At 60.2% G+C, this 27,456-nt stretch overlaps 1 protein-coding gene across 1 annotated transcript in view; it reads right to left on the reverse strand.

The window, feature by feature from the left end:
- The window catches only part of DNAH9 (dynein axonemal heavy chain 9), a 172,924-nt gene that overhangs the window by 38,695 nt on the left and 106,773 nt on the right, over positions 1–27,456 (reverse strand). The window contains exons 39-42 of the mRNA XM_068151652.1: positions 23,701–23,871; positions 21,018–21,140; positions 2,417–2,610; positions 1,153–1,301 (exon numbers count right to left, since the gene is read on the reverse strand). Coding sequence (XP_068007753.1) covers positions 1,153–1,301; positions 2,417–2,610; positions 21,018–21,140; positions 23,701–23,871 — 637 coding nt within the window. The remainder of the gene's footprint in view (positions 1–1,152; positions 1,302–2,416; positions 2,611–21,017; positions 21,141–23,700; positions 23,872–27,456) is intronic.

The following is a 27,456-nucleotide window of genomic DNA, read 5'->3' on the forward strand; positions in this document are numbered from 1 at the left end:
CAGGTTCTTCCTGTGCTGGGTCCCCACAGCTGGCCCCAGCCCTGCAGGTGAGGTCTCCCCAGAGCAGAGCAGAGGGGCAGGATCCTCTCTCTCCAGCTCTGGCCACACTGCTTTGGCTGCAGCCCAGGCTGCCCTTGGCCTCCTGTGCTGCCAGTGCCCATTGCTGGCTCCTGCCCAGCTGCTCCCCCCCAGCACCCCCAAGGCCTTCCCTGCAGGGCTGCTCTCAGTCTCCTCAGCCCCAGCCTGGGCTGATCAGAAGCTCCTGACCCAGGTGCAGGCCCTTGCAGCTCTCCTTACTGATCCCCCATGAGATTTCAGGGATCATAGAATCCTGAGCTGGAGAGGATCTTGAGGCTGGTCTGGTCCTGCCTTCCCCAGCATCACCCTGACAGCCTGCTGGGTACCTCGGACAGCAATTATGGGCTGTGTGCGAGAGCAGCTCAGAACCATGGCAGTGTGAGGCACAGGGGGGATGCAGGCAGAGCAGGAAGGAAACAAACTGAGTTTAAACTTCAGATGAAGATAAGAAAGGAAGAAAGGGAGGAAGGAAGGAAGGAAGGAAGGAAGGAAGGAAGGAAGGAAGGAAGGAAGGAAGGAAGGAAGGAAGGAAGGAAGGAAGGAAGGAAGGAAGGAAGGAAGGAAGGAAGGAAGGAAGGAAGGAAGGAAGGAAGGAAGGAAGGAAGGAAAGAAAGGGAGGAAGGGAGGAAGGAAGGAAGGAAGGAAGGAAGGAAGGAAGGAAGGCAGGAAGGAAGGAAGGAAGGAAGGAAGGAAGGAAGGAAGGAAGGAAAGAAAGGAAAGAAAGGAAAGAAAAGAAAGAAAGGAAAGAAAGGAAAGAAAGGAAGAAAGAAAGAAGGAAAGAAAGAAGGAAAGAGAGAAGGAAAGAAAGAAGGAAAGAAAGGAAAGAAGGAAAGAAAGAAGGAAAGAAAGAAGGGAGGGAGGGAGGGAGGGAGGGAGGAAGGAAGGAAGAAGGGGGGGGAAAGCAGCAAGAAATCCCCCCCTCCCCTCCCCTCCCCCTCCCTGCCACAGTAATCTACTTGTAACTGCTCCATTATCCCCAGAGGGAAAGCCCAAGCCCAGAGTGGTCCTGGCAGGGTAATTATGCAGCAGATCCACAGCAGGGCTGTGCTCTGCCTCCAGCCAGGGTACATTCACCTTGTTTCTCCACATCCTTCAGTGGGTCAGCTCCTGGGGACAGGATGAAGAACAGGGGGGTTGCAGGTCCTGCCTCCTCCAAGGTTGCTGCAAAGTCCAGGGACCTCCCCACCACGTACTTGCTGCCCAGCTTCTGCTCCACAAAATCCCTGCCAGGAAGAGAGAAGCTTTGCCAGTGCCCTGCAGCTGAGAACGGAGCCCAGCACTGAGCTTTGGCTCTGCTGGCACACAGCCCCTGGAACCCAGCTGGGAACAGGAGGATAAGGGATCTGAGAGAGGGTCTGCAGCCTGGGCTTCTGCAGCTGCCACCCAGCAGCAGAGCTGGATCTGGACAGGGGTGAAAGGAAACAGGGCACAGCCACAGGCACAGCCTGGAGCCCAGGGGGTTCCATCTCCTTCTCTGGGGACTTTCAAAGCCAACCTGGATGTGTTCTTTCTTGTGAGGGTGCTGGAGGCCTGGAGCAAGCTGCCCAGAGAGGTTGTGGAGCCTCCTGGTGTGCAGAGCTTCCAACCCCCCCTGGGCATTGTGCCCCTGGGCAAGCTGCTGTGGGTGCCCTGCTGGAGCAGGGACTGGGCTGGGTGAGCTCCAGAGGTCCCTTCCAGCCATGCTGGGGTCTGGGATATCTGACAAATGAAAGGAAGGGAGAAGTGGAACCAGTGGAACCCATCAGCTGTGCAAGAGCTCAGTACAAGTGCTGGCTGCCTCCTGACAGAGCTATTGCTAGAGAAATCAGCTCACAGCAGCACAGCATGGGCTGGGTTGGAAGGGACCTCAGAGCTCATCCAGCTCCAGCCCCTGCCCTGGGCAGGGACACCTCCCACCAGCACAGGCTGCTCAAGGCCTCAGCCAGCCTGGGCAGGGGACAGCCACAGCCTCCCTGGGCAGCCTGTGCCAGGCTCTCCCCAGCCTCACTGCCAACAATTTCTTCCTCCTCTCCAGTCTCAGCCTCCCCTCTCCCAGCTCAGAGCCATTGTCCCTCATGGCCTCCTCTGGAGCCTCTCCAGCTCTCCAGGTCCTTCTTGTGCTGTGCCCAGGGCTGGAGGCAGTGCAGCAGGTGGGGGCAGAGCAGTGCAGAGCGGGGCAGAGCAGAGCAGAGCAGAGCAGTGCAGAGCAGGGCAGAGCAGAGCAGAGCAGGGCAGGGCAGAGCAGAGCAGGGCAGAGCAGAGCAGAGCAGGGCAGAGCAGAGCAGAGGGGGTGACTCCTGACTCCCCTCCCCGTGCTGTGCTCCCCTGCCGCCGAGCCCCGGCTGCTCGCTGCCCCTACCTGAGGGCGTAGGTCATGCGGTCGGGCCGCAGGGCTCTCAGGATGCAGAGCTGCTGCAGAGCTGTTTTGTTCTTCCACTCCTGGGGGAATTTCTCCTTTTCAGGACACTCAGATTCAACAAACTTCCTCCAGCGCTTGGCAGAGCCCTCGATGTCCCGATCCAGGCTGCGGAACTGCTCCATGGCCGACAGAGCCTGCAAGAGTCCCACAGAGCTCTGCGGGGCAGCCCTTCCCCCTGCCCCCAGCCCTCTCCTCACCAGCCCAGGCTGCTCAGCCTCTGCTCCACCAGGGTCATAGCTGCTCACCCACCAGGATCAGGCCTTGTCCAGCCTCCTTTTCCCAGCCCTGTTGCCAGGACGCTGTCACAGAACCAGGAGCCAGCACAGGCCGCTGGCAATGCCCTGGGGAAGCACAGCTGAGGATGGGTCCCTGGCACTGCTGGCACTGCTGGCAGGTCCTCTGAACTGAAAGGTGTCCAAAGCCTCCCACAGGATGTCAGCTCTAAAACCATGCTGCATGTGAGAGCCATCCTGGATGTTCTCTCTCACAGCACTGCTGTGAGCCAGAGCAGAGCCCCTCCTGCCCAGAGCTGTCCCTGCCCAGCTCAGGCTCTGCTCACTGAGGCTCTTTCTGCACTTCAGGGCAGCTTGGCACAGCCAGGGGCTGCTGCTAGCAGGGAGCAGCTGATGGGGACAGCTCCTGCCAAGGGCTGGGCTGCAGAGAGCCTCTGCCTTGGACTTGCTCCTGGCCACACCAAGGGCACTGCCACAGCTTGTGCCACACCTTGGGGGCAGGAAGGCAGAGGTGGCTCCTGTGGGGAGGAGCAGACAGCACAGGGCACCCTCAGCTGCCCCCCAAGGGAGTGCAGCCCATGGATGGCATCCTCAGGAGCAAGCTGAGGGATCCCCAGGGCCAAGCCTCTTCTTCCCTGCCTGCTGTCCCAGCAGGACTCTGTCCCTTCTGCCTTCCAGCCCCAGCCCTGGCATCCTCAATCCACTGCCAGAACCCAGCTCCTGCATCTGCTTCCCATCTGCTGCTGAGTCCAGGCTGGGACTTGCCCAGTGCCTGCCCCCAGCAGCAGTGGTGCCAGTGGTGCCAGCAGGGCTTGGGGTCCACACTGCTTTGTGTCTCTGTGTCTCTGTCCCCTGGCATTGTTCTTCTCTCCAGCCCAGCTGGGGCAGTTCCTCTCCCACCCCAGCAGTCTCTCTCCCTGCTTCCCTTTCTCTTCCCTTTGGGCAGCAGAGGCTTCATGGAGAGCCTCTGGCACTCCTCTGGTGGCCAGCCCAGCCCTGGCAGTCCCTTCCCCACATGCCACAGGCAGCATTCAGACCTTCCCTGCTGCAGCACAGCTGTGCAGACAGAGTTTGGAGCTGATGGTACAGAATGATGGAAAGGCTTTGGCCTCCCTCACAATGCAGCCCTCCACAGGCTAGGCTGAGGAGAAACCTGCCCTGCTGGCCTGAAACCAGAAGTGAAAGCTGCCAGGTGCCGAGCCCGTGGTGCTCCCAGCTGCCCAGGAAATGCCAGGTTGGGATGGCAGCTGGGAATGCTGAGCCCATGCATGAGAGCAGAGCACATCACCGACACTCCTGTGAGCAAAGTTCCCTTCCTGACCCAAGAGGCAGCAAGGGCAGGGTGCTGCAAACACCTCCCCTGGTGGGGAACGTCCCTTTGGAGCCAGAGTGCCCCTGCTGAGAGCTCAGCACAGCCATGGCCAGGCACTGCTCACCCCAGCTGCCTTCAGGGGATTCCACAGCTGCAGTGCTCACTCCCTTCACCTTTGCACACAGCAGGGAGTGCTCTCTCCCCACGTCCCCAGGCAGTGTCTGCTGCACACTGGCTGAAAGCAGAGCATTCAGACTTCCCTCTGCGCTCCTGGTGATCACGGAGCCACAAAGCTCAAACTGTGCCAGGCTGGCTGCTTCCTTCCACAAACCTCCACAAACCATCCCATAATCCAGCAGGGAGAGGCTGGAAGGGAGCTCTGGAGCTCACCCAGACCAGTCCCTGCTCCAGCAGGGCACCCACAGCAGCTTGCCCAGCACCACAATGCCCAGGGGGGGTTGGAAGCTCTCCACACCAGGAGACTCCACAACCTCTCTGGGCAGCCTGCTCCAGGCCTCCAGCAGCCTCACAACAAACAACTTTCTCCTCCTGCTCAGCTCCAACCTCCTGCCTGCCACTCTGTGCCCACTGCCCCTTGTGCTGGCCCTGGGCACCACTGTGCAGAGCCTGGCCCCAGCCTCTTGCCCCCCACAGCTCCTTTAGCTCTTGCTGAGCATTGCTCAGCTGCCCTCTGGGGCTGCTCTTCTGCAGGCTCTCAGCCCCAGGGCTCTCAGCCTTTGCTGCTCCCAGAGCTGCTCCAGGCCCCTCAGCAGCTCTGCAGCCTGCCCTGGACTCTCTCCAGCAGTTCCCTGTCCCTCTGGAGCTGGGGAGCCCAGAACAGGACCCAGGGCTCCAGAGGTGGTCTCACTGGGGCACTTCATGATGGACATTGCTGGCTCATGGGGTACTTGCACTGCCAGCACTCCCAGGGCCTTCTCCATGGCCTTCCTTCCCTGCAGGTCCTCCCTCAGCTCTCCAGTCACAGGATGTGTTTCTCCCCAGGGGCAGGTCCCTACACCTTCCTTTGTTGACCTTCATGAGGTTGCTCTGCCCAGCTCTCAGCCTGGCAGGGTCTGACTGGATGGCAGCACAGCCTGAGGGGTGCCAGCCCCTGCTCCCAGTTTGTACCACCCTGCCTCACCCCTCTGTGCCATTGTGAAAAGCAAACCATTCAGATTTCCACCTGCTAAAGGTAGGCAGGGATTGAGTCCATGTCTGCAGCAGATGCAGGGAGCTGCAGCCCAGCCTGGAGTGGAGCTGGGGGAAGGCAGCCAGGCCCTGAGGAGGCCAGTGGCAATGCAGCTGCAGCTGTGGCTGGGAAGCAGCAGCTCTGAATGTTAGGCAGAGGAGGGAAGAACCCCAATTCTCTTCCACACAAGTGTGGCAGAGTGTGCTGCACAGCTTGCTAGGGTCTTCTGCTTCCAAGCAAACTTCTGCCAGAAGCAAACAGCTTCGAGGAGCTTTGCACAAGCTGAAGCTGCAGGCAGTGGAAGATGAAGGGGCAGAGGTGATGCAGCTATGGAAGAGAGGCAATGAGCTGCTTCCTGTGCAAACAGAAGCACTGGGAGCGAAGCAGAAGCTCCCTGATGGGCAGAGGTGAACCACAGCATTCACAGGTCACAGCCTGGCAGGCTGGAAGGGACCCCAGGGACCATCTGCTCCAAGCTCTCCAGCTCACAGCCCAGTTGCTGCTGGCCCAGCACCCTGTCAGGCTGAGCCTTCAAACTGCCCAGGGCAGGGACTCCACCACTTCCCCTGGGAGATGATTCCAGTGCCCAGCTGTGCTGATGGAGCCCAATGCAATGGCCCCAGCAGTGCCTTGGCCCCAGCAGCCTTGGCTCTGCCATGGGACTCCTTGTCCCAAGGGAGTCTCCATGCTGCTGCTGGCCTCCCTTGATGTGCTGGTCCCTGGCAATAAGGTCTGCCCTGAGCCTTCTCTCCTCCAGGCTGAACAACCTCAGCTCTCTCAGCCTTCCCTCACAGGGCAGAGGGCTCCCAGGCCTCTGATCCTTCTCCTGGCCCTGCCCTGGACACTTCCCAGCCTGTCCACATCTTTTTTCTTTCTTTGTACAGTGGAGACCAGGACTGCAGGCACAGTGTCACAGTGTCACTAAGGTTGGAAGAGACCTCAGAGATCATTGAGTCCAACCTGTCACCACAGACCTCATGGCCAGACCATGGCACCAAGTGCCACATCCAATCCCCTCTTGAACACCTCCAGGGATGGGGACTCCACCACCTCCCTGGGCAGCACATTCCAATGGCTAACAACTCTCTCCATGAAGAACTTTCTCCTCCCCTCCAGCCTAAACCTCCCCTGGCACAGCTTGAGACTGTGTCCTCTTGTTCTGCTGCTGCTTGCCTGGGAGAAGAGACCAAACCCCACCTGGCTACAACCTCCCTTCAGGGAGTTGGAGAGAGCAAGAAGGTCTCCCCTGAGCCTCCTCTTCTCCAGGCTAAGCAACCCCAGCTCCCTCAGCCTCTCCTCACAGGGCTGTGCTCCAGACCCCTCCCCAGCCTTGTTGCCCTTCTCTGGACACCTTCAAGTCTCTCAATGTCCTTCTTAAACTGAGGAGCCCAGAACTGGCCACAGGACTCAAGGTGAGGCCTAACCAGTGCAGAGCAGAGGGCACAATGACCTCCCTGCTCCTGCTGGCCACACTGCTCCTGATGCAGGCCAGGATGCCATTGGCCCTCTTGGCCCCCTGGGCACACTGCTGGCTCATGTTCAGGCAGCTGTCAATCAGCACCCCCAGGTCCCTCTCTGTTTGGCAGCTCTCAGCCACTCTGACCCCAGCCTGTAGCTCTGCCTGGGGTTGCTGTGGCCAAAGTGCAGCCCCTGGCACTTGGACTTGTTGAATGCCATCCTGTTGGCCTCTGCCTATCTGTGCAGCCTGGCAAGGTCCCTCTGCAGAGCCTTTCTACTCTCTCACTGACCAACATCTGCTTCCAGCTTGGTGTCATCTGCAAATTTGCTGATGACTGACTCAATGCCCTCATCCAGATCATCAGCACTCCAGATGTGGGCTGATCAGCTCCAGCTCACATCCCATACAGCTCCACTATGGAAAGCTGGGAGAGCTGGGGCTGTGCAGCCTGGAAAGGGCTCCAGGGAGACCTCAGAGCAGCCTGCCAGCACCTGAAGGGCTCCAGGAGAGCTGGAGAGGGACTTTGGACAAGGGCTGGGAGTGCCAGGATGAGGAACAATGGCTTTGAGCTGGGAGAGGGGAGACTGAGAGTGGAGAGGAGGAAGAAATTGTTGGCAGTGAGGCTGGGGAGAGCCTGGCACAGGCTGCCCAGGGAGGCTGTGGCTGTGCCCTGCCTGGAGGTGTTCCAGGCCAGGCTGGATGAGGCCTTCCTTTGGTTCCATGAATCTGTGAGCTGAGTCCCACAGGAGCTGTGTCCCACAGGAACAGTGCCTTGGGGTCTCCTCTGCCCAAACCTTGTCCTTGGAGCCATCAGCACTCCTGGGGCAGCTCTCCCAGCTGAGCAGCACAGGATGGCAAGTGTGGGATTCAAGGGGCTCCTCCCTGCAGTGCTTACATCAGAGAGCTCAGCACGGCGGGCTGGTGAGGTGCCTGCCTGAAAGCCTCCTGCTCAGAGCTGTGCTGCCCCTTGGGGAAGCCTCCCGGTGGAGGGCTCTGGGAAGCTGCTTTCTTCTCCCTGAGTGACAGACCTGCAATCAGAGCTGATGGTCTCTCTCTCCCTGAACAACATGTTGCAGAAGCAAGAAAGCTTTAATGGCCAGGAGAAAGTCTGTGCTCCACAGAGGAGCAGCCCAGTCTCGGTTAGTCACCCAGGGCAATTACATCCATTAGCAGTGAGGGTGTTAGTAACACTGATAGTCAGGAGGCAGAGCAGTGCAAGCCAGCTCCCTCCCTCCCCTCACCCTCAGTATGCACTGCTTTCCCATACCTCTGCTCTAAACACCCCAAGGAGCTGTGGCCAGCAAGCAGCAGGAGTGGCAGAGGGGATGGAGGCCAGGGGCAGCAGCTGGGTCCTGCCCAGCAGCCTCTGCGGCCTGGCTGGGTCTGGCAGCACGGGGGAGGAAGCCTTGGGCCATCAGAGTTGTCATGGGAATGCAGAGAGCCAAGAAACAGTGCTCAAAGGAACAGAAAAAGGGCTGGAGGACTCAGTTCCTGCCTCCCAGCCCCCACTGTAATCACCTCTGAGAGCTGAGAACAGTGCAGATCTCACAGTGAGACTCTGCCAGCAGGAGAGAGCACCAGGGTGAGGCAAGGCTCAGGGTGCTCTCAGAGAGAAGAGGCCACAGAGGGGAGCAGAGGGCTGGCAGAGCTGGGGCTGCTCACAGAATCACAGCATAGACCTGGTTGGAAGAGAGCTCCAAGCTCACCCAGTCCAGCCCTTGACCCAGCACTGCAGGGCCAGCACCAAGCCCTGTCCCTGAGCACCAGCTCCACACTGCTGGAACACCCCCAGGGATGGGCACTGCAGCACTGCCCTGGGCAGCCTCTGCCAATGGCTGAGATACCTTCCAGGGCAGAAATATTTCCTGAGCTCCAGCCTGAGCCTCCCCTGGGGCAGCCTGGAACCATTGCCTCTGCTGCTGTCCCTTGCCACCACGGAGCAGAGGCTGTCCCCTCCTCACCCCAACCTCCCTGCAGGGAGCTGCAGAGAGCCTGGAGAAGAGAAGGCTCCAGGGAGACCTTAGAGCAGCCTTGTAGTGCCTGAAGGGGACCTAGAGGAAGGCTGGGGAGGGACTGCTCAGAAGGGCTGTGGGGAGAGGCCCAGGGGCAATGGTTTGGAACTGGAGCAGGGCAGAGTTAGGTTGGAGCTCAGGAGGAAGTTCTGCACAGGGAGGCTGGGGAGACACTGGCACAGGCTGCCCAGGGAGGTGCTGGAGGCTCCAGCCCTGCAGACATTCAAGGTCAGACCTGGTGTGGCCAGCCTGCTCTAGTTGGAAGGACAAGACCTCCAAGAACACCTCCACCTTTTCTCCCCCTCAGCTCTAAAGAAGATGATGTCAACAAGGAGTGTTTAGGATTTCCATGGCCTAATGCACCCTGGCCCAGAGCCATCTGACTCTAGGAGAGCTCTGGGGCAAGAGAAGTCCAATCAGCCTCTCAGAACCATGCCCTGCACTGGCAGAAAGACTGCAGCTGGAACCCAGCCTGAGCTCCCACCACCTGCAGACCAACTTCTGCAGCAGCCATCAGGCTGGCATCTAAAAAGCTGGGAGGACATCCTCACCAAAACCAACCCCAGGGAGGGCTCTCAGGAAGCTCTCCTGACTTTCTGAGGCCTCAGCTTCAGACTTTCAGTCTTAGGCTCCTGCCCTGATTTGCTTTCACAAAAATTAGCCTCTGCTCCCAGAGCTGAGCTCTCTGAGGGACACCCTGGGCATCAAGTGTCCCTCTGTGCAAGCCACACAGCCTGGCAACACCGCAAAGGAAACACAGCCACAGAGTGCACTGGGCTGGAGGGGAGCCTCCAAGGGCATCCTGGCCAACCCCTGCAGGCAGCAGGGACAGCTCCAGCCACAGCAGGCTGCCCAGGGACACAGCCAGGCTGCCCTTGAGTTCCCCAGGGATGGAGCCCCCACCACATCTCGTTTTAGTTTCAAGCAACCATTCCCCAGCACTGCCAGGGCACACCAAACCCTGCCCCTCAGCACTGCCATGGCACCACCAAACCCTGCCCCTCAGCTCTGCCATGGTACCACCAAACCCTGCCCCTCAGCTCTGCCATGGCACCACCAAACCCTGCCCCTCAGCACTGCCAGAGCACCACCAAACCCTGCCCCTCAGCACTGCCAGGGCACCACCAAACCCTGCCCCTCAGCACTGCCAGGGCACACCAAACCCTGCCCCTCAGCACTGCCAGAGCACCACCAAACCCTGCCCCTCAGCACTGCCAGGGCACCACCAAACCCTGCCCCTCAGCTCTGCCAGGGCACCACCAAACCCTGCCCCTCAGCACTGCCAGGGCACCACCAAACCCTGCCCCTCAGCTCTGCCAGGGCACCACCAAACCCTGCCCCTCAGCACTGCCAGGGCACACCAAACCCTGCCCCTCAGCACTGCCAGGGCACCACCAAACCCTGCCCCTCAGCTCTGCCAGGGCACCACCAAACCCTGCCCCTCAGCTCTGCCAGGGCACACCAAACCCTGCCCCTCAGCTCTGCCAGGGCACCACCAAACCCTGCCCCTCAGCACTGCTATGGCACCACCAAACCCTGCCCCTCAGCACTGCCAGGGCACCACCAAACCCTGCCCCTCAGCACTGCCAGGGCACCACCAAACCCTGCCCCTCAGCTCTGCCAGGGCACCACCAAACCCTGCCCCTCAGCACTGCCAGGGCACACCAAACCCTGCCCCTCAGCACTGCCAGGGCACCACCAAACCCTGCCCCTCAGCACTGCCATGGCACCACCAAACCCTGCCCCTCAGCACTGCCAGGGCACCACCAAACCCTGCCCCTCAGCACTGCCAGGGCACCACCAAACCCTGCCCCTCAGCACTGCCAGGGCACACCAAACCCTGCCCCTCAGCACTGCCAGAGCACCACCAAACCCTGCCTCTCAGCACTGCTATGGCACCACCAAACCCTGCCCCTCAGCACTGCCAGGGCACCACCAAACCCTGGCTCTCAGCACCCCAGCTCTGGGGCTGGGGACTGCAGCACTGCCTGGGCAAGGCCTTGACAAGACTTTTGGGCAAGGAGTTGTTCCTCATGGCCAACCTGACCCTCCCCTGGGGCAGCCTGAGGTCATTTCCTCTCCTTCTATCACCTGCTCCTAGGAAAAGGAGTCCAACCCCAGCCCACTGCAGGCTGCTCTCAGGGGGCTGTGAGCAGTGAGGTCTCCCTCAGGCTCCTCTCCAGGCTGAGCCCAGCTGCTCCTCACAGAATCTGTGGAGCTGCTCTAGGGCAGCTGTGTTGCCCCTTTCTGACCTGCCCCAGCCTTCAATGTCCTTGGAGTGAGAGCCCCAAAGCTGAGCCCGGGGTTTGAAGGGTGGCCTCCCAGCACAGGGCACGATCCCTGCCCTGCTCCTGCTGCCCACAGCACTGCTGAGCCAGGCCAGGGCCTCCCTCCTGCCACCCTGGTCCCCTGTCTGGACCCAGCCTTGCAGGGCCTGAGGCACCTCCTGTGTGCACATTTGCAGCAGGGGGAAGCAGGGGAGCTGGAAGGCTGCTTGAGGCTGGGGAGGAACCCCAGGGCTCTCCCAAACACCTTCTGCAGGTCTCCCAGTGCCCCCTGTGAGGTCCTGCAGAGAGTGCTCATGTGCTTTGCTCTGGTCTGTGCAGGTGACCCAAGAGGGGTGGAGAAAACCCAGCTGGAGAAAGACAGCTCCTGGCAGAGGGGTGCAGGCAGAGCTGCAGCTGGCTGGCCTTGGGGGGTTGGATCCTGCAGGAAGCAGATGCTCAGGCAGATGGATGGCTCCACCTCAGCACTGCTAGTAACTGCAAGGATTAATGGAGGGGAGGATTCATTCTGTGCCACCTCTCCCACCCTGGGCTGGGGTTTGTATCATTCATGCTCTGAAGCTGCTCTTTTCTGATCAGCTGCCTCACCTGAACTGTTCAACTCAAGAGCAAATTCCCTACCAAGGGTACAACCAAAGGCAGGAGCCAGAGAGGCACAGGCTCACCATGGCTGGAAATGCCTTCAGGGGGCTTAGAACCACACAGTGGGTAGGAAAGGACCTTCAAGATCATCCAGCTCCAGCCCCCTGCCCTGGGCAGGGACACCTCCCACCAGCACAGGCTGCTCAAGGCCTCAGCCAGCCTGGCCTGGAACACCTCCAGGCAGGGCACAGCCACAGCCTCCCTGGGCAGCCTGTGCCAGGCTCTCCCCACCCTCACTGCCAACAATTTCTTCCTCCTCTCCACTCTCAGTCTCTCCTCTCCCAGCTCAAAGCCATTGTTCCTCATCCTGGCACTCCCAGCCCTTGTCCAGAGTCCCTCCCCAGCTCTCCTGGAGCCCTTCAGGTCCTGCAAGGCTGCTCTGAGGTCTCCCTGGAGCCTTCTCTTCTGCAGGCTGCACAGCCCCAGCTCTCCCAGCCTGGCCCCACAGGGGAGGTTCTGCAGCCTCTGCTCATCTCTGTGGCCTCCTCTGGACCCTCTCCAGCAGCTCCAGGTCCTTCTTGTGCTGGGGGCCTCAGAGCTGGAGGCAGTGCTGCAGGTGGGGGCTGAGCAGAGCAGAGCAGAGGGCAGAATCCCCTCCCTGTGCTGCTGCTCTCCCTGCTCTGGCTGCAGCTCAGCACTCAGCTGGCTCTGGGCTGCCAGGGACCAGTGCTGGCTCCTGGGGAGTTTGTTACCACCTGACCCCCCCAAGGCCTTCTCCTGCAGGCTGCTCTCAGCCACTCCTCACCCAGCCTGGCTCTGTGTCAGCCATCATCTCTGCCAGAACCACCAAACTCTCATCCTTCTCCTTGGCTTGTTTCACAGCCAGGCTCCTGCTGACACTGTCCAGGCCTTTCCTGCAAGGTTGCTCAGTTGGTTTGGGCAGGGCCCTTGCCAGCCAGGCTGTTCTGCCAGCCACACTCCTCCTGTTGCCTCCTCACTCTGTGCTGCTCCCCAGCAGATGTGGGACGTGCAGCCAGAGGCAGAAGCTGCTGTGGGGCCCTGCTGGCAGCTGCAGGGTGACACTGCTGCAGTTCTGAGAAGGTCCCCAGGGGGTGGCTGCTGTGAGAAACCTGATCCAGGGGAACAGAGAGGGACTTGGATGCCCCCTCCCAGCAGGAGGGGTCCCCTGGGTCACAGGGGGTCTGCTCCACTGCCCCTTCCTGCCCAGCAAGCCTAGAGACAGGAGACCACTGCTGCCCTCTGCTCTCTGTCCTCTGCCTGCTCCAGAGGCCCAACAGCTGCTGCTGGCTCTGCTGTGGCCAGCCCTGGCCTCCCCCTGCTGCATCCAGGCTTCTCTAAAGGGCTGAATCCACACAGCCAGGGGGATCCAAGGCCATGCAGGCTTGGCTTTGTGTATTCTCCCATTTATCCTTACCCCTCACCCCTGTGACCCTCCCTGCTGCTGTGTGGATTTACTGCTAACAAACTTACTTCTTTAATAGATTCACCTCCTTCCCATTTCCCTACTCCACTTATTTTTCCCTCCCCTCCCCTCCCCTCCCCTCCCCTCCCCTCCCCTCCCCTCCCCTCTCCTCTCCTCTCCTCTCCTCTCCTCTCCTCTCCTCTCCTCTCCTTCTCCATTTGTTATCACATGAGCTCTTAAAATCCAGCTAAGGTTCAAACCAGCACAGACATCAAAGCTGGGGAAGGGTCTGGAGAAGAGGGCTGGGGAGGAGCAGCTGAGGGAGCTGGGGGTGCTGAGCCTGGAGCAGAGGAGGCTGAGGGAGACCTCATTGCTCTCTGCAGCTCCCTGAGAGGAGGCTGGAGCCAGGGGGGGTTGGGCTCTGCTCCCTAGGCTCAGGGGATAGAAGGAGAGGAACTGGCCTGGAATTGTGCCAGGGGAGGCTGAGGTTGGAGAGGAGGAGAAATTTCTTTGGTGCCAGAGTGGTCAGGGAGTGGCAGAGGCTGCCCAGGGAGGTGGTGGAGTCCCCATGCCTGGAGGTGTTCAGCAAGCTGTGGCCATGGCTGCTGGGGCCATGGGTTGGTGGCCATGGTGGGGTTGGGTTGGTGCTGGACTGGCTGAGCTCAGAGGGCTTTGCCAAGCCAAACAGCTCTATGATTGTGTGAGAGAGCTGAGAGCTGGAGCAGAGAGGCTGACACTGCTGCAGAGGCCATTCAGGGAAGCCTCCACTTCCACCCTGCCAGCAAAACCACAAAGTCCACCTTCAAACAGTTGGTGTATTGCTGCTCAACACCAAACACCAGCAAGGAGGTGAAAAAGGAAGGGCAGAAAGCAAATGGGAAGAAAGGGAAAGACAAGAGATGCTGAAGTGATGGAGCACTGGAACATCCCCCTGTGACTGGAGTGCTGCTGAGGGGCTGGGAATGTCCTCAGAAGACTCCCAGCTGAGAGCAGATGAAGGCAGCTCGAGGTGTCATAACCCATGCTGTCCATCAGAGATGCACACCTGAGGAGCTGAACCCCTGGCAGGTATTTAATTAAGGCTCTGACTGTAGCTGTGCTGAGTGGCAGGGGCAAGCGGGAGCTGCAAGGTCTGAGCAGCCCATCAAAGAGCCTGGCTGATGCAGAGAGCACGGAGCAGGCAGCAGGCTGTGTCACAGGCAGGCTCTGACAAGAAGGAAGGGTACAGAGAGTCCTCCAGAGCACAACCCAAAAGTTGAGGGTGGAAGAGAGCTTTGTGTTCTTCTGTCAGAAGAAAAGCCCCCCACCCCCTCCCCGGAGCCAAAGCACTGAGCTGGGGCCCGGGCGCCTCAGCCCCACCCCCAGCTGATCACCTGGCTCTGCCAGTGATCAATGTGGAGCTCATCGAGCACCCTGCTGCCCTGCTCCTCCTCCACGGCTGAAGGGAGGATTCACAGCTCGGCAGCAGCTATTAACCAGCAGCTGCAGAATGAAATTCCTTCCAAGGGAAGGGAGGAAGAAGGGCTCCGAGGCAGGGTGGTTGTGGCTGGACTGCTTCACTGCTCCTGCAGGACACAGCTGCATGCAGCAGAGAAGAGACTCTGCAGGAAGGATCACAAAGAAAACCAGAGCTGGGAACCATCAGTGTGCTGCCTGCACCCAGCCTGGGGCAACTCTGCCCTGTGAGCATGGCTCACAGCATCCCAGCAGGGAGAGGCTGGAAGGGAGCTCTGGAGCTCACCCAGCCCAAGCCCTGCTCCAGCAGGGCACCCACAGCAGCTTGCCCAGCACCACAATGCCCAGGGGGGGTTGGAAGCTCTCCACACCAGGAGACTCCACAACCTCTCTGGGCAGCCTGCTCCAGGCCTCCAGCAGCCTCACAACAAACAACTTTCTCCTCCTGCTCAGATCCAACCTCCTGCCTGACACTCTGTGCCCACTGCCCCTTGTGCTGGCCCTGGGCACCACTCAGCAGAGCCTGGCCCCAGCCTCTTGCCCCCCACAGCTCCTTTAGCTCTTGCTGAGCATTGCTCAGCTGCCCTCTGGGGCTGCTCTTCTGCAGGCTCTCAGCCCCAGGGCTCTCAGCCTTTGCTGCTCCCAGAGCTGCTCCAGGCCCCTCAGCAGCTCTGCAGCCTGCCCTGGACTCTCTCCAGCAGTTCCCTGTCCCTCTGGAGCTGGGGAGCCCAGAACAGGACCCAGGGCTCCTGATGTGGCCTCACTAAGGCAGAACAGAGTGGAAGAAGAACTCCCCTTGCTCTGGTGTCTGCTGTTCAGGAGCTGTGTGTGTGCATGGCTTGGCTGGTGGTTACCTTGCCAATGGCTGTGCAGCACACTTGAGACCCCAAAGGCAGAGTGATGCTTGCAGCACTATCACTGCTCTGGGATGCTGGAGTGCAAACTTCCCAGCCAGGCACAGCCAGCACAGAGGGGGAGTAAAGCACAGAGCAAATGGAACAAAAGTCAGAACACCTCACTGAGAGCACAAGAACACTTCTGGCTTCTCAGGGATGACTTAGACCCTGGAGCTGGACCAACCAGCTCTGCTCAGAGAAGCACAGAGTTGATGAGGCTGGGAGAGCCCTCTGAGCTCATCCTGCCCAGCCCTCACCCACAGCTCACAAAGCCACCCCTGCTGCTCAGCCACTGCCACTGAGCCACAGCCCTCAGCACCACAGCCCTCAGCACCACAGCCACACAGCTCTGAAACCCCTCCAGGGCTGGGGACTCCACCACCTCCCTGGGCAGCCTGGGGCAGTGCCTGAGAGCCCTTGCTGGGAAGGAATTGTTCCTAACATCCAACCTGAGCCTCCCCTGGCACAGCTTGAGGCCTTTTCCTCTTGTCCTTGTTGCAGGTGAGAAGAGCCCAACCCCACCTCACCCCAACCTCCCTTCAGGGAGCTGCAGAGAGCAATGAGGTCTCCCTCAGCCTCCTCTTGCCCAGCCTGAGCACCCCCAGCTCCCTCAGCCAAACACCAGGGGCAGTGACTCAGCAAAGGCATTGCCACTGGGCAATAACATTTCATCCCCTTCCTGCTCCTGACCCACCCTGCAGTGCCCCTGAGGCAGGATTTGCACCAAGGTTGAAGGCTCTGTCCTCAGCTGATGACTCCCCTTGCTCCAGAGCTAACCAACCTCCCTCCACACCTTCCACCTTCTCCCCACACAGGCTGAGTGATGGAACAGGCTCCCCAACAGGCCAGAGCAACTTCTCTCGAGCTCTCAGGTCCTGCTTCAGGCTTAAAGCAGCACCAGGAAGCCTGCACCTTCCCTTTTGATTCCCCAAGTCCCTCAGCTGATCTAAGCCAAGCAGGGCAGGGCAGGGGGAAATACTGAGCCCCCCTGGCACAAGCTGCAGGGCAAAGCTCTGTGAAGCTTTCTGCTGAACTTGGAAGAAGCTGGAGGAGGAAATGATCAGCCTGTGAGTCGGGTGAGGGAGGGGATGCTGCCCCTCTGCTCTGCTCAGCTTTTACAGGACCCAGGAATTCAGGCTGCAGCCCCTGCAGGACAGATCTGCACACAGAGCTCAGTGTGGATGATCCCAAGGGCTCAGCCCCTGGGGGTGTGGGGACTGACTCCCTGGCTGAGGCAGAGGCACACCTCTGTGATGTGTGGAGCCAGCCTGCAGCTTTCTGGGGCTGCTTCCCTCCAGCAGCATCCATTGCTGCTCAGCTTTGGAGCAGCACACAGCAGAGAGAGCTTGCTGCAGGCAGATTCTTCTCCTGTGAGGCAAGGAGCAGCTGCAAGGCTCTCTCTGGATGACATGCAGGGGGAGACCCAAACTAGAGATCCTTAGCCATGGCCACTGAAAAGATCTTTTCTTCTAACAGCCCAGAACCAATCATCTCCTTTCTGCACCCCCAGCAGTGTGGGCAGCAGGGGCAGGGAAGGATTCTGCCCCTCTGCTGTGCTCTGCTCACAGCCCTGCAGGGCTGGGGCAGCTCTGGAGCCCTCAGCACAGACAGGGACCTGCTGCAGCAGGGCCAGAGGAGGCCACAGCAGTGCTGGCAGGGCTGGAAGCCCTCTGCTGGGAGTCAGCCTGAGAGAGTTGGCCTTGGGCAGCCTGCAGAGGAGAAGGCTCCAGGGAGACCTTCTGGTGGCCTTGCAGTGCTTCAAGGGCTGAGCAGAGAGCTGGGGACAGACTTTGGAGCAGGGCCTGTGGTGCCAGCACCAGGGGGAATGGTTTGGAACTCAGAGAGGGAGCTGGAGAGTGGAGAGAAGGAGAAATGTTTGGTGCTGAGGGTGGGGAGAGCCTGGCCCAGGCTGCCCAGAGAGCTGGGAGCTGCCCCATGGCTGGCAGCAGTGCAGGGCAGGTTGTGTGGGGCTGTGAGCAGCCTGCTCTGGCTGGGGCTGTCCCTGCTGGCTGCAGGGGGTGGGCTGGGGGAGCTTTGGAGGTCCCTTCCCACCCAACCCATTCCATTCTAGGATTCCATGATTGCATGCTCCAGTGCCAGGAGCTGCCAGCAGCCTCCCAGCTCTCAAGGTCTCTTAGCCCAATTAGTTTATTAACCCAAGAGCAGCAATCAATAATTAGCCCTCTCACCCCAGGCTGTTTGCATCCCCAGAGTCCTCAACATCTAATGAGCTCTCCTTTGAAGGTGATGCCCCCAGACTGGGAGGCACAGGACGGGCCCCAGTGCCAGTGCTGATGTCTCTGGGGGTGGCAGCCCTGGCCTGAGCAGGGCCCTGGGCAGGAGGAGCCCTGCAGTGTGTCTGTGAGACACCAGCACGCTGCTGAGGCCGAGGCTGAAACGCTCTTTGCACAAAGCTTTGCTGAGGAAACAATTTATCACAGCACTTAAGCTCCCTGATGAAAGAAAAGAAGATTTTTGCCTGCTAATGAGCTGTGTGGAAGCCATGACTAATTAACCTAATTAGAGGAGGCTGAGACAGACCAGGCTTGAGCTCCAAGCGTGCCTCCAGCCCCGGCGCTGGCCGAGCCCTTGCACACCAAGCACATGCCCAGAGCTGCAACCCCCAGAGAGCTGGCAGCAGCCAGGGGAGCAGAGCCAGAGCAGCACACAGCCAGCACCAGAGGCAACCTGAAGAGCATCCAGGCCCTGAAAAGCCACAATCACCCTCTGAAGGAGGTGGGGAGGGGTCTGGAGCACAGCCCTGGGAGGAGAGGCTGAGGGAGCTGGGGTTGCTTAGCCTGGAGAAGAGGAGGCTCAGGGGAGACCTTCTTGCTCTCTCCAACTCCCTGCAGGGAGGGTGGAGCCAGGTGGGGGTTGGTCTCTTCTCCCAGGCAGGCAGCACCAGAACAAGAGGACACAGTCTCAAGCTGTGCCAGGGGAGGTTTAGCCTGGAGGTGAGGAGAAAGTTCTTCCCAGAAAGAGAGATTGGCCCTGGGGATGTGCTGCCCAGGGAGGTGGTGGAGTCCCCATCCCTGGAGGTGTTCAAAAGGGGATTGGATGTGGCACTTGGAGCCATGGTTTAGTTGTCAGGAGGTGTTTGGTGTTAGGTACTAGGTTGGACTTGATGATCTCTGAGGGCTTTCCCAAGCTGGTTCATTCTGTGAAAATGCTAAAGCCACCAGCCCAGCCCAGTGAGAGGAGTGCAGCTCCTGGGCTGTGCAGCTCAGAGGGACAGCAGTGAAGCTGCAGGCACCTGAGGCCTGCAGCAGGCTGGTGAGGCACTGCAACAGGCTGCCAGGGAAGTGCAGGAGTCACCATCTCTGAAGGTGGTTAAGAAAGGTGTGGCCCTGGCAGCTGGGGCCATGGCTTGGTGGAGTTGGGCTGATGGTCAGACTGTGTGAGCCTGGAGTTACAGAATGGTAGGAGCTGGAAGGAGCCTGCAGAGATCACCCAGTCCCAGCCCTGTGCCAAAGCAGCTTCACCCAGGGCAGCTCACAGGAGCACATCCAGGATGGTTTTGAAGTCTCCACCCCAGGAGACTCCACAACCTCTCTGGGCAGCCTGCTCCAGGCCTCCAGCAGCCTCACAACAAACAACTTTCTCCTCCTGCTCACATCCAACCTCCTGGCTGCCACTCTGTGCCCACTGCCCCTTGTGCTGGCCATGGGCACCACTCAGCAGAGCCTGGCCCCAGCCTCTTGCCCCCCACAGCTCCTTTAGCTCTTGCTGAGCATTGCTCAGCTGCCCTCTGGGGCTGCTCTTCTGCAGGCTCTCAGCCCCAGGGCTCTCAGCCTTTGCTGCTCCCAGAGCTGCTCCAGGCCCCTCAGCAGCTTTGCAGCCTGCCCTGGACTCTCTCCAGCAGTTCCCTGTCTCCCTTGAACTGGACTCAATACTCCAGGTGTGGCCTCAGCAGGGGTAGAGGGGGAGGAGAGCCTCCCTTGCCCTGCTGCCCATACCCAAGCAGTGGAGAATGCCAGGCTAGCAGGGCTCCAGAGGAGCTGCCATAGGCCACTTCCTTCCCACATGCCCAGGAGAGCAGGGGCAGGGCAGGGCTGAGCAGCCTGACTGGGGCTGCAGCAGCACTGTGCACACACAGCCCATGCAGGCAGCACAGCCTCAGCCCCAGCACTGCTGCCAGCCTCAGCTCCCTCATGCTCTTTGCTGACCTCCAGTGTCCAACTCATTTGTCTCCCCAGGGTGAACAACAACCCAGCTGCTGCTGTCTGAAGGGCAGAAGGTTCCAGGAAGGGTGCAGAAGGTTTTCAATTCCTCTGCTCATAGGAAGTTGCCTTTCAGAGCCAAGAGCAGAGCTGCTTGAGCCACAGGTTCCAAGCTTATTTTAGGCTGAAGAAGTGCCTGTGACCTTTGTGTGCAGGATGAGGCCCTGTGCCCCATGAGGAGACTGAGGTGCCAGTCCTGCTGAGGCAGCCACAGCTGGCATGAGTGATGCCCTGCTGCCACTGGAGCTGGCTAGGGGTAGAGCCAGCAGCTGCCAGCAACCTGCAGGGCCCTTCCTCACCCAGCACACATCAGCTGCTGGGCCTGCCCCTGAGGCAGAGCTCTGTCAGCTCTCACTGCTCCATCCCTAGCACATCCCTGCAGAAGGGCACACAGAATGCAGGGGCTGGAAGGCACCTGTGGAGATCATCCAGGCCAGCCCCATGCCAGAGCAGGGGCACCCAGTGCAGGGCACCCAGGAGCACATCCAGGGGGGGTTGAATGTCTCCAGAGAGGAGACTCCACCACCCCTCTGGGCAGCTGCCCCAGGGCTCCAGCAGCCTTCAACCAAAGAAGTCCCTCCCCATGCTCAGCTGAACTTCTGATGTCCCAGTTTGTGCCCATGCCCCTTGCCCTGCCCCTGGGCACCACTGAACCAAGCCTGCTCCCATCCTGCTGACACCCACCCTTGAAGTATTGATCAGCACTGATCAGATCCCCCCCAGTCTAACCCCCTCCAGTTCTCTCATCAGAGAGATCCAAGAGTCACAGAATGGGCTGGGCTGGAAGGGGCCTCCACAGCTCCTCCAGCCCACCCCCTGCACTCAGCAGGGACATCCTCCCCTGGAGCAGGTTGCCCAGAGCCCTGCCCAGCCTCACCTGGAACAGCTCCAGGGCTGGAGCCTCAGCCCCCTCCCTGGGCAGCCTGCTGCAGTGCTCCAGCAGCCTCCTGCTGCAGAGCTTGTTCCTCACATCCAATCTCAATCTGCTCTGCTCTCATCTCAAACCACTGTCCCTGCTCCTGTCCCTGCAGGCCTTTGGGGACAGTCCCTCTGCAGCCTTCCTGTAGCCCTTCAGGTGCTGGAAGGCTGCTCTGAGGTCTGCCCAGAGCCTGCTCTTCCAGTCCCCTCAGCACCCTCACAGCCCTTGTCTGTATCCTTCCCAGCAATCACCTCCCAAACACAGTGAAGAAGCCCATGTCCTGTGCACCCACAGCCCCAGAGGCTGTCCTCATCCCTGCCTTAGGGAGAGGCCTACATCTCAGGGGGAAAATATCCCCTTGCTGAGGACAGTGATCAGCTGGTCTCCAGCATGAAGAGCTCCCAGAGCTGATCTGCCTACACAGCTCTCCAGCCCTGTGCTGCTTCTTATCAGGACTTTGCTCCCCAGTGCTCTAAGGACCAAGCTGAAGGCTGCTTGAAAGGCTTTCAGAGGAGATAAGGGATGCTGCTGTCACACCATCAAGTGAAGCAGCTACCTTGATTCCTCCCCAGGAGTGGTCAGACAGGAACTCCACAGGGCTTGTGGCTCCAGGCTCTGCTGGGTACCTCAGGAGGAAGTCCAGTTCCACTGGGGTGATCTCTTCACTCATCAGAAGTATCTGCAGTGCCAAACAAAGAGATGACCCTTGAGCAGCCAGGCCACAGGGCAGCAGCACACTGCAGCCCAGCAGCCCAGGGTCAAACATGGGGCTGGAAGGTACCCAGAGGGCTCAGGTGGAACATGCCAGGGAGGTGCTTTGGGTCCCCCAGTAAAGGCCCTGAGCAAGAATGGAGTTTGGCCACAGGAGAGGAGCAAGCCTGGAGAACTCTGCAGAAAGGGCTGTGAGGCAGATCAGAGGCAGCAGCCTGGGGACAAGTCCCTGCCAGCACAGACAGCCTTGGAGCCTCCCCTGGGCTCTCTCCAGCAGTTCCCTGTCCCTCTGGAGCTGAAGAGCCCAGAAGTGGACCCAGCACTCCAGTTCACCAGGGCAGAGTAGAATAGAATAGAATAAACCAAACCAGGTTGGAAGAGACCTTCAAGATCATTGTGTCCAACCCATCAACCAATCCAACACCACCTAATCAACTAACCCATGGCACCAAGCACCCCATCAAGTCTCCTCCTGAACACCCCCAGTGATGGGGACTCCACCACCTCCCTGGGCAGCACATCCCAATGGGCAATCACTCCCTCTGTGTGGAACTTTCTCTTCACCTCCAGCCTAAACCTCCCCTGGCACAGCTTGAGACTGTGTCCTCTTGTTCTGGTGCTGCCTGCCTGGGAGAAGAGACCAACCCCCACCTGGCTCCAACCTCCCTGCAGGGAGTTGCAGAGAGCAAGAAGGTCTCCCCTGAGCCTCCTCTTCTCCAGGCTAAGCAACCCCAGCTCCCTCAGCCTCTCCTCACAGGGCTGTGCTCCAGACCCCTCCCCAGCTTTCTTGCCCTTCTCTGGACACCTTCCAGCAGCTCAACCTCCTTCCTAACCTGAGGGCAGAGAGGGTGGAGCACCTCCCTTGCCCTGCTGGCCACACTCTGTTTAGTGCACCCCAGGACCCCTTTGGCCTTCTTGGCCCCAAGGACACATTTCTGGCTCTTGGTGAACTTGTCCCCCAGCCCTCCCAGCTCCTTCTCCACAGAGCTCTTCCCAGCAGCTCCCCCCTCAGCTGTGCTGCTGCAGGAGGTTGTTCCTCCCCAGGGGCAGGACCCTGCCCTTGCCCTTGGTGACCTTCATGAGGTTCCTGTGCCCAGCTCTCAGCCTGGCCAGGTCTGGCTGGGTGGCAGCACAGCCTGAGGGGTGCCAGCCCCTGCTCCCCTGCAAACTGGGTGAGGGGACTCTGTCCCTTCAACCAGGCCATTGATGAAGCTGTTGACCTGGAGGTGTACTCCTAGAGTCCACTTTCTGACTGTGCCTCTGTGTCTAGGTCCTGGCCTTGCCTCTTGCACAGGGCACTGGTTGTGTGGAGCCAGCAGGGGGCTGGCAGCCACTGGCTGAAGGTTAACCAGGCCTGCAGTGCTGCAGCAGCTCAGACAGGCCTCAGGTCTGCACTCCTCATGGCAGGGCACTTGGAGGCATCCACTAAACACAGCTCAGGAGAGCTGCACTGCATCATGCCAGGCACTGCTCACTGACTGACTGGCAGCACAGGGACACACAAAGGGCTCCAGCCCTGCTGACAGACTGAGAGCTGCACTCAGCTGCTGGAGCAGAGAGCACACAGCAGAGTGGAGCAGAGAGCAGCTCTGCAGCTGACACCTCTGGGTGACCTCTCCTGCAGCCCTGCAGCCACTTCTGGAGCCCCCAGCACAAGAAGGACCTGGAGCTGCTGGAGAGGCTCCAGAGGAGGCCACCAAGATGAGCAGAGGCTGCAGAACCTCCCCTGTGGGGCCAGGTTGGGAGAGCTGGGGCTGTGCTGCCTGCAGAAGAGAAGGCTCCAGGGAGACCTCAGAGCAGCCTTGCAGTGCCTGAAGGGCTCCAGGAGAGCTGGGGAGGGACTCTGGACAAGGGCTGGGAGTGCCAGGATGAGGAACAATGGCTTGGAGCTGGGAGAGGGGAGACTGAGAGTGGAGAGGAGGAAGAAATTGTTGGCAGTGAGGGTGGGGAGAGCCTGGCACAGGCTGCCCAGGGAGGCTGTGGCTGTGCCCTGCCTGGAGGTGTTCCAGGCCAGGCTGGATGAGGCCTTGAGCAGCCTGTGCTGGTGGGAGGTGTCCCTGCCCAGGGCAGGGGCTGGAGCTGGCTGAGCTTTGAGGTCCCTTCCAACCCAACCATGCTGTGACTCCATGAAATTACAGCAACAAACCTTCAGGAGCAGCTTGCCCTGCCCCTGGCTCAGCTCCTCTCCAGCTGCCAGGCTCTCAAAGCAGCACAGTGCAAAGCAAACAGCACCTCTGGCACTCCACACCAGCAGGGGCTGTGGAGCCTCCTGCTCTGGAGACTTTCAAGCCCTGCCTGGATGTGTTGCTGTGTGAGCTGCCCCAGGTGGTCCTGCTCTGGCAGGGGGGTTGGGCTGGCTGACCTGCAGAGGTCCCTTCCAGCCCCTGCCACGCTGTGGTCCTGTGTCTGCTAGAGAGGCAGAGATGCAGATCCCCTCCCCAGCCCTCCTGGCTGCTGCTGGGCTGCTGAGGCTGGCAGCTGTGCACTGTGAGCACGGGAAGGGCAGCAGTGCAGGGGGGGAGGCTTACCTGGAAGGTGAGCTGAGCAGTGTAGGTCAGCTTGTCACACTCAAAGAGCCCTCGGGTGGTGTACTGGAAGGCACTGAAGGTGATGCTGTCCAGCAGCTGCTCCAGGCGCCCCGAGAGGCTCTCAGCAGCAGCTGCCCTCCCTATGGCCTTCTGGAACACGGTGCTGAAGGCCTGGGGGGGAAGGAGGACACTGGTGGGGAAGGGAAGGGCACTGGTGGGCAGGGGAAGGGCACTGTGGGCAGGGGAAGGGCACTGTGGGGAGGGGAAAGACACTGTGGGGAGGGGAAGGACACTGGTGGGCAGGGGAAGGGCACTGTGGGGAGGGGAAGGGCACTGTGGGGAGGGGAAAGACACTGGTGGGGAGGGGAAGGACACTGTGGGAGGGGAAGGGCACTGGTGGGCAGGGGAAGGGCACTGTGGGGAGGGGAAGGACACTGGTGGGGAGGGGAAGGACACTGTGGGCAGGGGAAGGGCACTGTGGGGAGGGGAAGGACACTGTGGGCAGGGGAAGGGCACTGTGGGCAGGGGAAGGGCACTGTGGGGAGGGGAAGGACACTGTGGGCAGGGGAAGGGCACTGTGGGCAGGGGAAGGACACTGTGGGCAGGGGAAGGGCACTGTGGGCAGGGGAAGGGCACTGTGGGCAGGGGAAGGGCACTGTGGGCAGGGGAAGGACTCTGGTGGGCAGGGGAAGGGCACTGGTGGTTTCCAGAGACTCTGTGCTCCTGGGGATCATCTGAAGTGTCCTGGGCTGAGCCCCAGCAGTGTGGGCAGCAGGGGCAGGGAAGGATTCTGCCCCTCTGCTGTGCTCTGCTCACAGCCCTGCAGGGCTGGGGCAGCTCTGGAGCCCTCAGCACAGACAGGGACCTGCTGCAGCAGGGCCAGAGGAGGCCACAGCAGTGCTGGCAAGGCTGGAAGCCCTCTGCTGGGAGCCAGCCTGAGAGAGTTGGCCTTGGGCAGCCTGCAGAGGAGAAGGCTCCAGGGAGACCTCAGAGCAGCCTTCCAGTAGCTAAAAGGGACCTGAAGGAAGGCTGGGGAGGGATTGTGGGGATAGGCCCAGGGGCAGTGGTTTGGAACTGGAGCAGGGCAGAGTTAGGTTGGAGCTCAGGAGGAAGTTCTGCACAGGGAGGCTGGGGAGACACTGGCACAGGCTGCCCAGGGAGAATGGAATGGAATGGAATGGAATGGAATGGAATGGAATGGAATGGAATGGAATGGAATGGAATGGAATAGAATAGAATAGAATAGAATAGAATAGAATAGAATTAACCAGGTTGGAAGAGACCTTCAAGATCATCGACTCCAACCTATCATCCAACACCACCCAACCAACTAACCCATGGCACCAAGCACCCAGTCAAGTCTCCTCCTCAACACCTCCAGGGATGGTGACTCCACCACCTCCCCAGGCAGCCCATTCCAATGGGCAATCTCTCTCTCTGTGTAAAACTTCCTCCTGACCTCCAGCCTGAGCCTCCCCTGGCACAGCTTGAGACTGTGTCCTCTTGTTCTGGTGCTGGTTGCCTGGGAGAAGAGACCAACCCCCACCTGGCTACAACCTCCCTGCAGGGAGTTGCAGAGAGCAAGAAGGTCTCCCCTGAGCCTCCTCTTCTCCAGGCTAAGCAACCCCAGCTCCCTCAGCCTCTCCTCACAGGGCTGTGCTCCAGACCCCTCCCCAGCTTTGTTGCCCTTCTCTGGACACCTTCCAGCAGCTCAACCTCCTTCCTAACCTGAGGAGCCCAGAACTGGACACAGGACTCGAGGTGTGGCCTAACCAGTGCAGTGTACAGGGGCAGAATGACCTCCCTGCTCCTGCTGGCCACACTCTTCCTGATGCAGGCCAGGATGCCCTTGGCCTTCTTGCCCACCTGGGCACACTGCTGGCTCATGTTCATCCTACCATCGACCAGCACCCCCAGGTCCCTCTCTGCCTGGCTGCTCTCAGCCACTCTGACCCCAGCCTGTAGCTCTGCCTGGGGTTGCTGTGGCCCATGTGCAGAGGTGCTGGAGGCTCCAGCCCTGGAGCCATCCAAGCTCAGCCTGGCTGTGTCCCTGGGCAGCCTGCTCTGCCTGCAGGGCTTGGACAGGATGCCCTGGAGGGTCCCCTCCAGCCTGGCTCTAAGCTTTGTGTTTGGTGTCTGGAGTCAGCAGAGGCCTGGTGAGAGGGGCAGGCAGGAGTTCATCATTGGCAGGGGATTCAGAAGGCAGTGAGCTCCCCTCAGGGCTGGCAGCCTGCACTGGAGCTGAGGCAGTTGCTCTTCCTCAAGATACTAAGGGCTCTGGGAACTACATCTGTGACCTAAGTGAGAGAAGACAAAGAGCCTGCAGAGCCAGCTGAGGAAGAGCCAATGGCCAACTGCCATCTGCAAGTGGAAAGAGGGAGAAAGCTCAGAGCCTGAGCAGCAGCTCCAAGGTTCCACACACAGGGACCCAGCCCTGGGCACAGCCTGGGCCAGCAGCGAGGGGAGGAGGCAGGAGGGGAGGAGGCAGGAGGGGAGGAGGCAGGAGGGGAGGAGGCAGGAGGGGAGGAGGCAGGAGGGAAGGAGGCAGGAGGGGAGGAGGCAGGAGGGAAGGAGGCAGGAGGGGAGGAAGCAGGAGGGGAGGAAGCAGGAGGGGAGGAGGCAGGAGGGAAGGAGGCAGGAGGGGAGGAAGCAGGAGGGGAGGAAGCAGGAGGGGAGGAGGCAGGAGGGAAGGAGGCAGGAGGGGAGAAGGCAGGAGGGGATGACACAGGAGAGGAGGAGGCAGGAGGGGAGGAGGCAGGAGGGGAGACAGCAGCACTTCTGGGGTTGTAAAGAGGAACAATGAGGCCTGCACAAATGAAAGCAGCATTTGATACCCTGTGCATTCTTAAAGAGGCACAGAGTGCCTGAATCCCCTTGCTCAACCTGGCTTTACATTGCCTTCAAACATGCTGCAGAGATGAATCTGCAGTGCTCCAGCATCTACTGGGCTGCTGGCTGTGAGGGGAGGAAGTGAACATCCTCTGCCTGGCTCTGCCAGGGTGCTTCACCACCTCTCAGCAGGGGTGATTAGGTAAAAGCTGTGCACCCCATAATGCCCTGGGTGTCCACACACAGTGCTGGGGGCTGCAAAACATAAAGCAACCAAAATGCAGGAGCTGGCAGGGGAAGCCTTGGGAAGTGCTGCCTCTGGTACCCACAGCTTGCACTGGGCTGGGAGGGAGCCTCCAGGGCATCCTGTCCACCCCCTGCAGGCAGCAGGGACAGCTCCAGCCACAGCAGGCTGCCCAGGGACACAGCCAGGCTGAGCTTCAATGGCTCCAGGGACCTCCAGCACCTCCCTGGGCAGCCTGTGCCAGTGTCTCCCCAGCCTCCCTGTGCAGAACTTCCTCCTGAGCTCCAACCTAACTCTGCCCTGCTCCAGTTCCCAACCATAGCCCCTGGGCCTATCCCCACAGCCCTTCTGAGCAGTCCCTCCCCAGCTGCCTGCAGCTCCTGCAGGTACTGAACTGCAGCTCTGAGGTCTCCCTGGAGCCTTCTCCAGGCTGCACAGCCCCAACTCTCCCAGCCTGGCCTCATAGCAGAGGTTCTGCAGCCCTCTGCTCATCCTTGTGGCCTCTTCTGGACCCTCTCCAGCAGCTCCAGGTCCTTCCTGTGTTTGGGGCTCCATGTCTGGCCCCAGCCCTGCAGGTGAGGTCTCCCCAGAGCAGAGCAGAGGGACAGGATCCTCTCTCTCCAGCTCTGGCCACACTGCTTTGGATGCAGCCCAGGCTGCCCTTGGCCTCCTGTGCTGCCAGT

This window comes from Melanerpes formicivorus, unplaced genomic scaffold (assembly GCF_026170545.1).
Source record: "Melanerpes formicivorus ecotype bairdi unplaced genomic scaffold, bMelFor1.0.p_v2 SCAF_21, whole genome shotgun sequence".
In the NCBI taxonomy this organism is placed as follows: domain Eukaryota; kingdom Metazoa; phylum Chordata; class Aves; order Piciformes; family Picidae; genus Melanerpes; species Melanerpes formicivorus.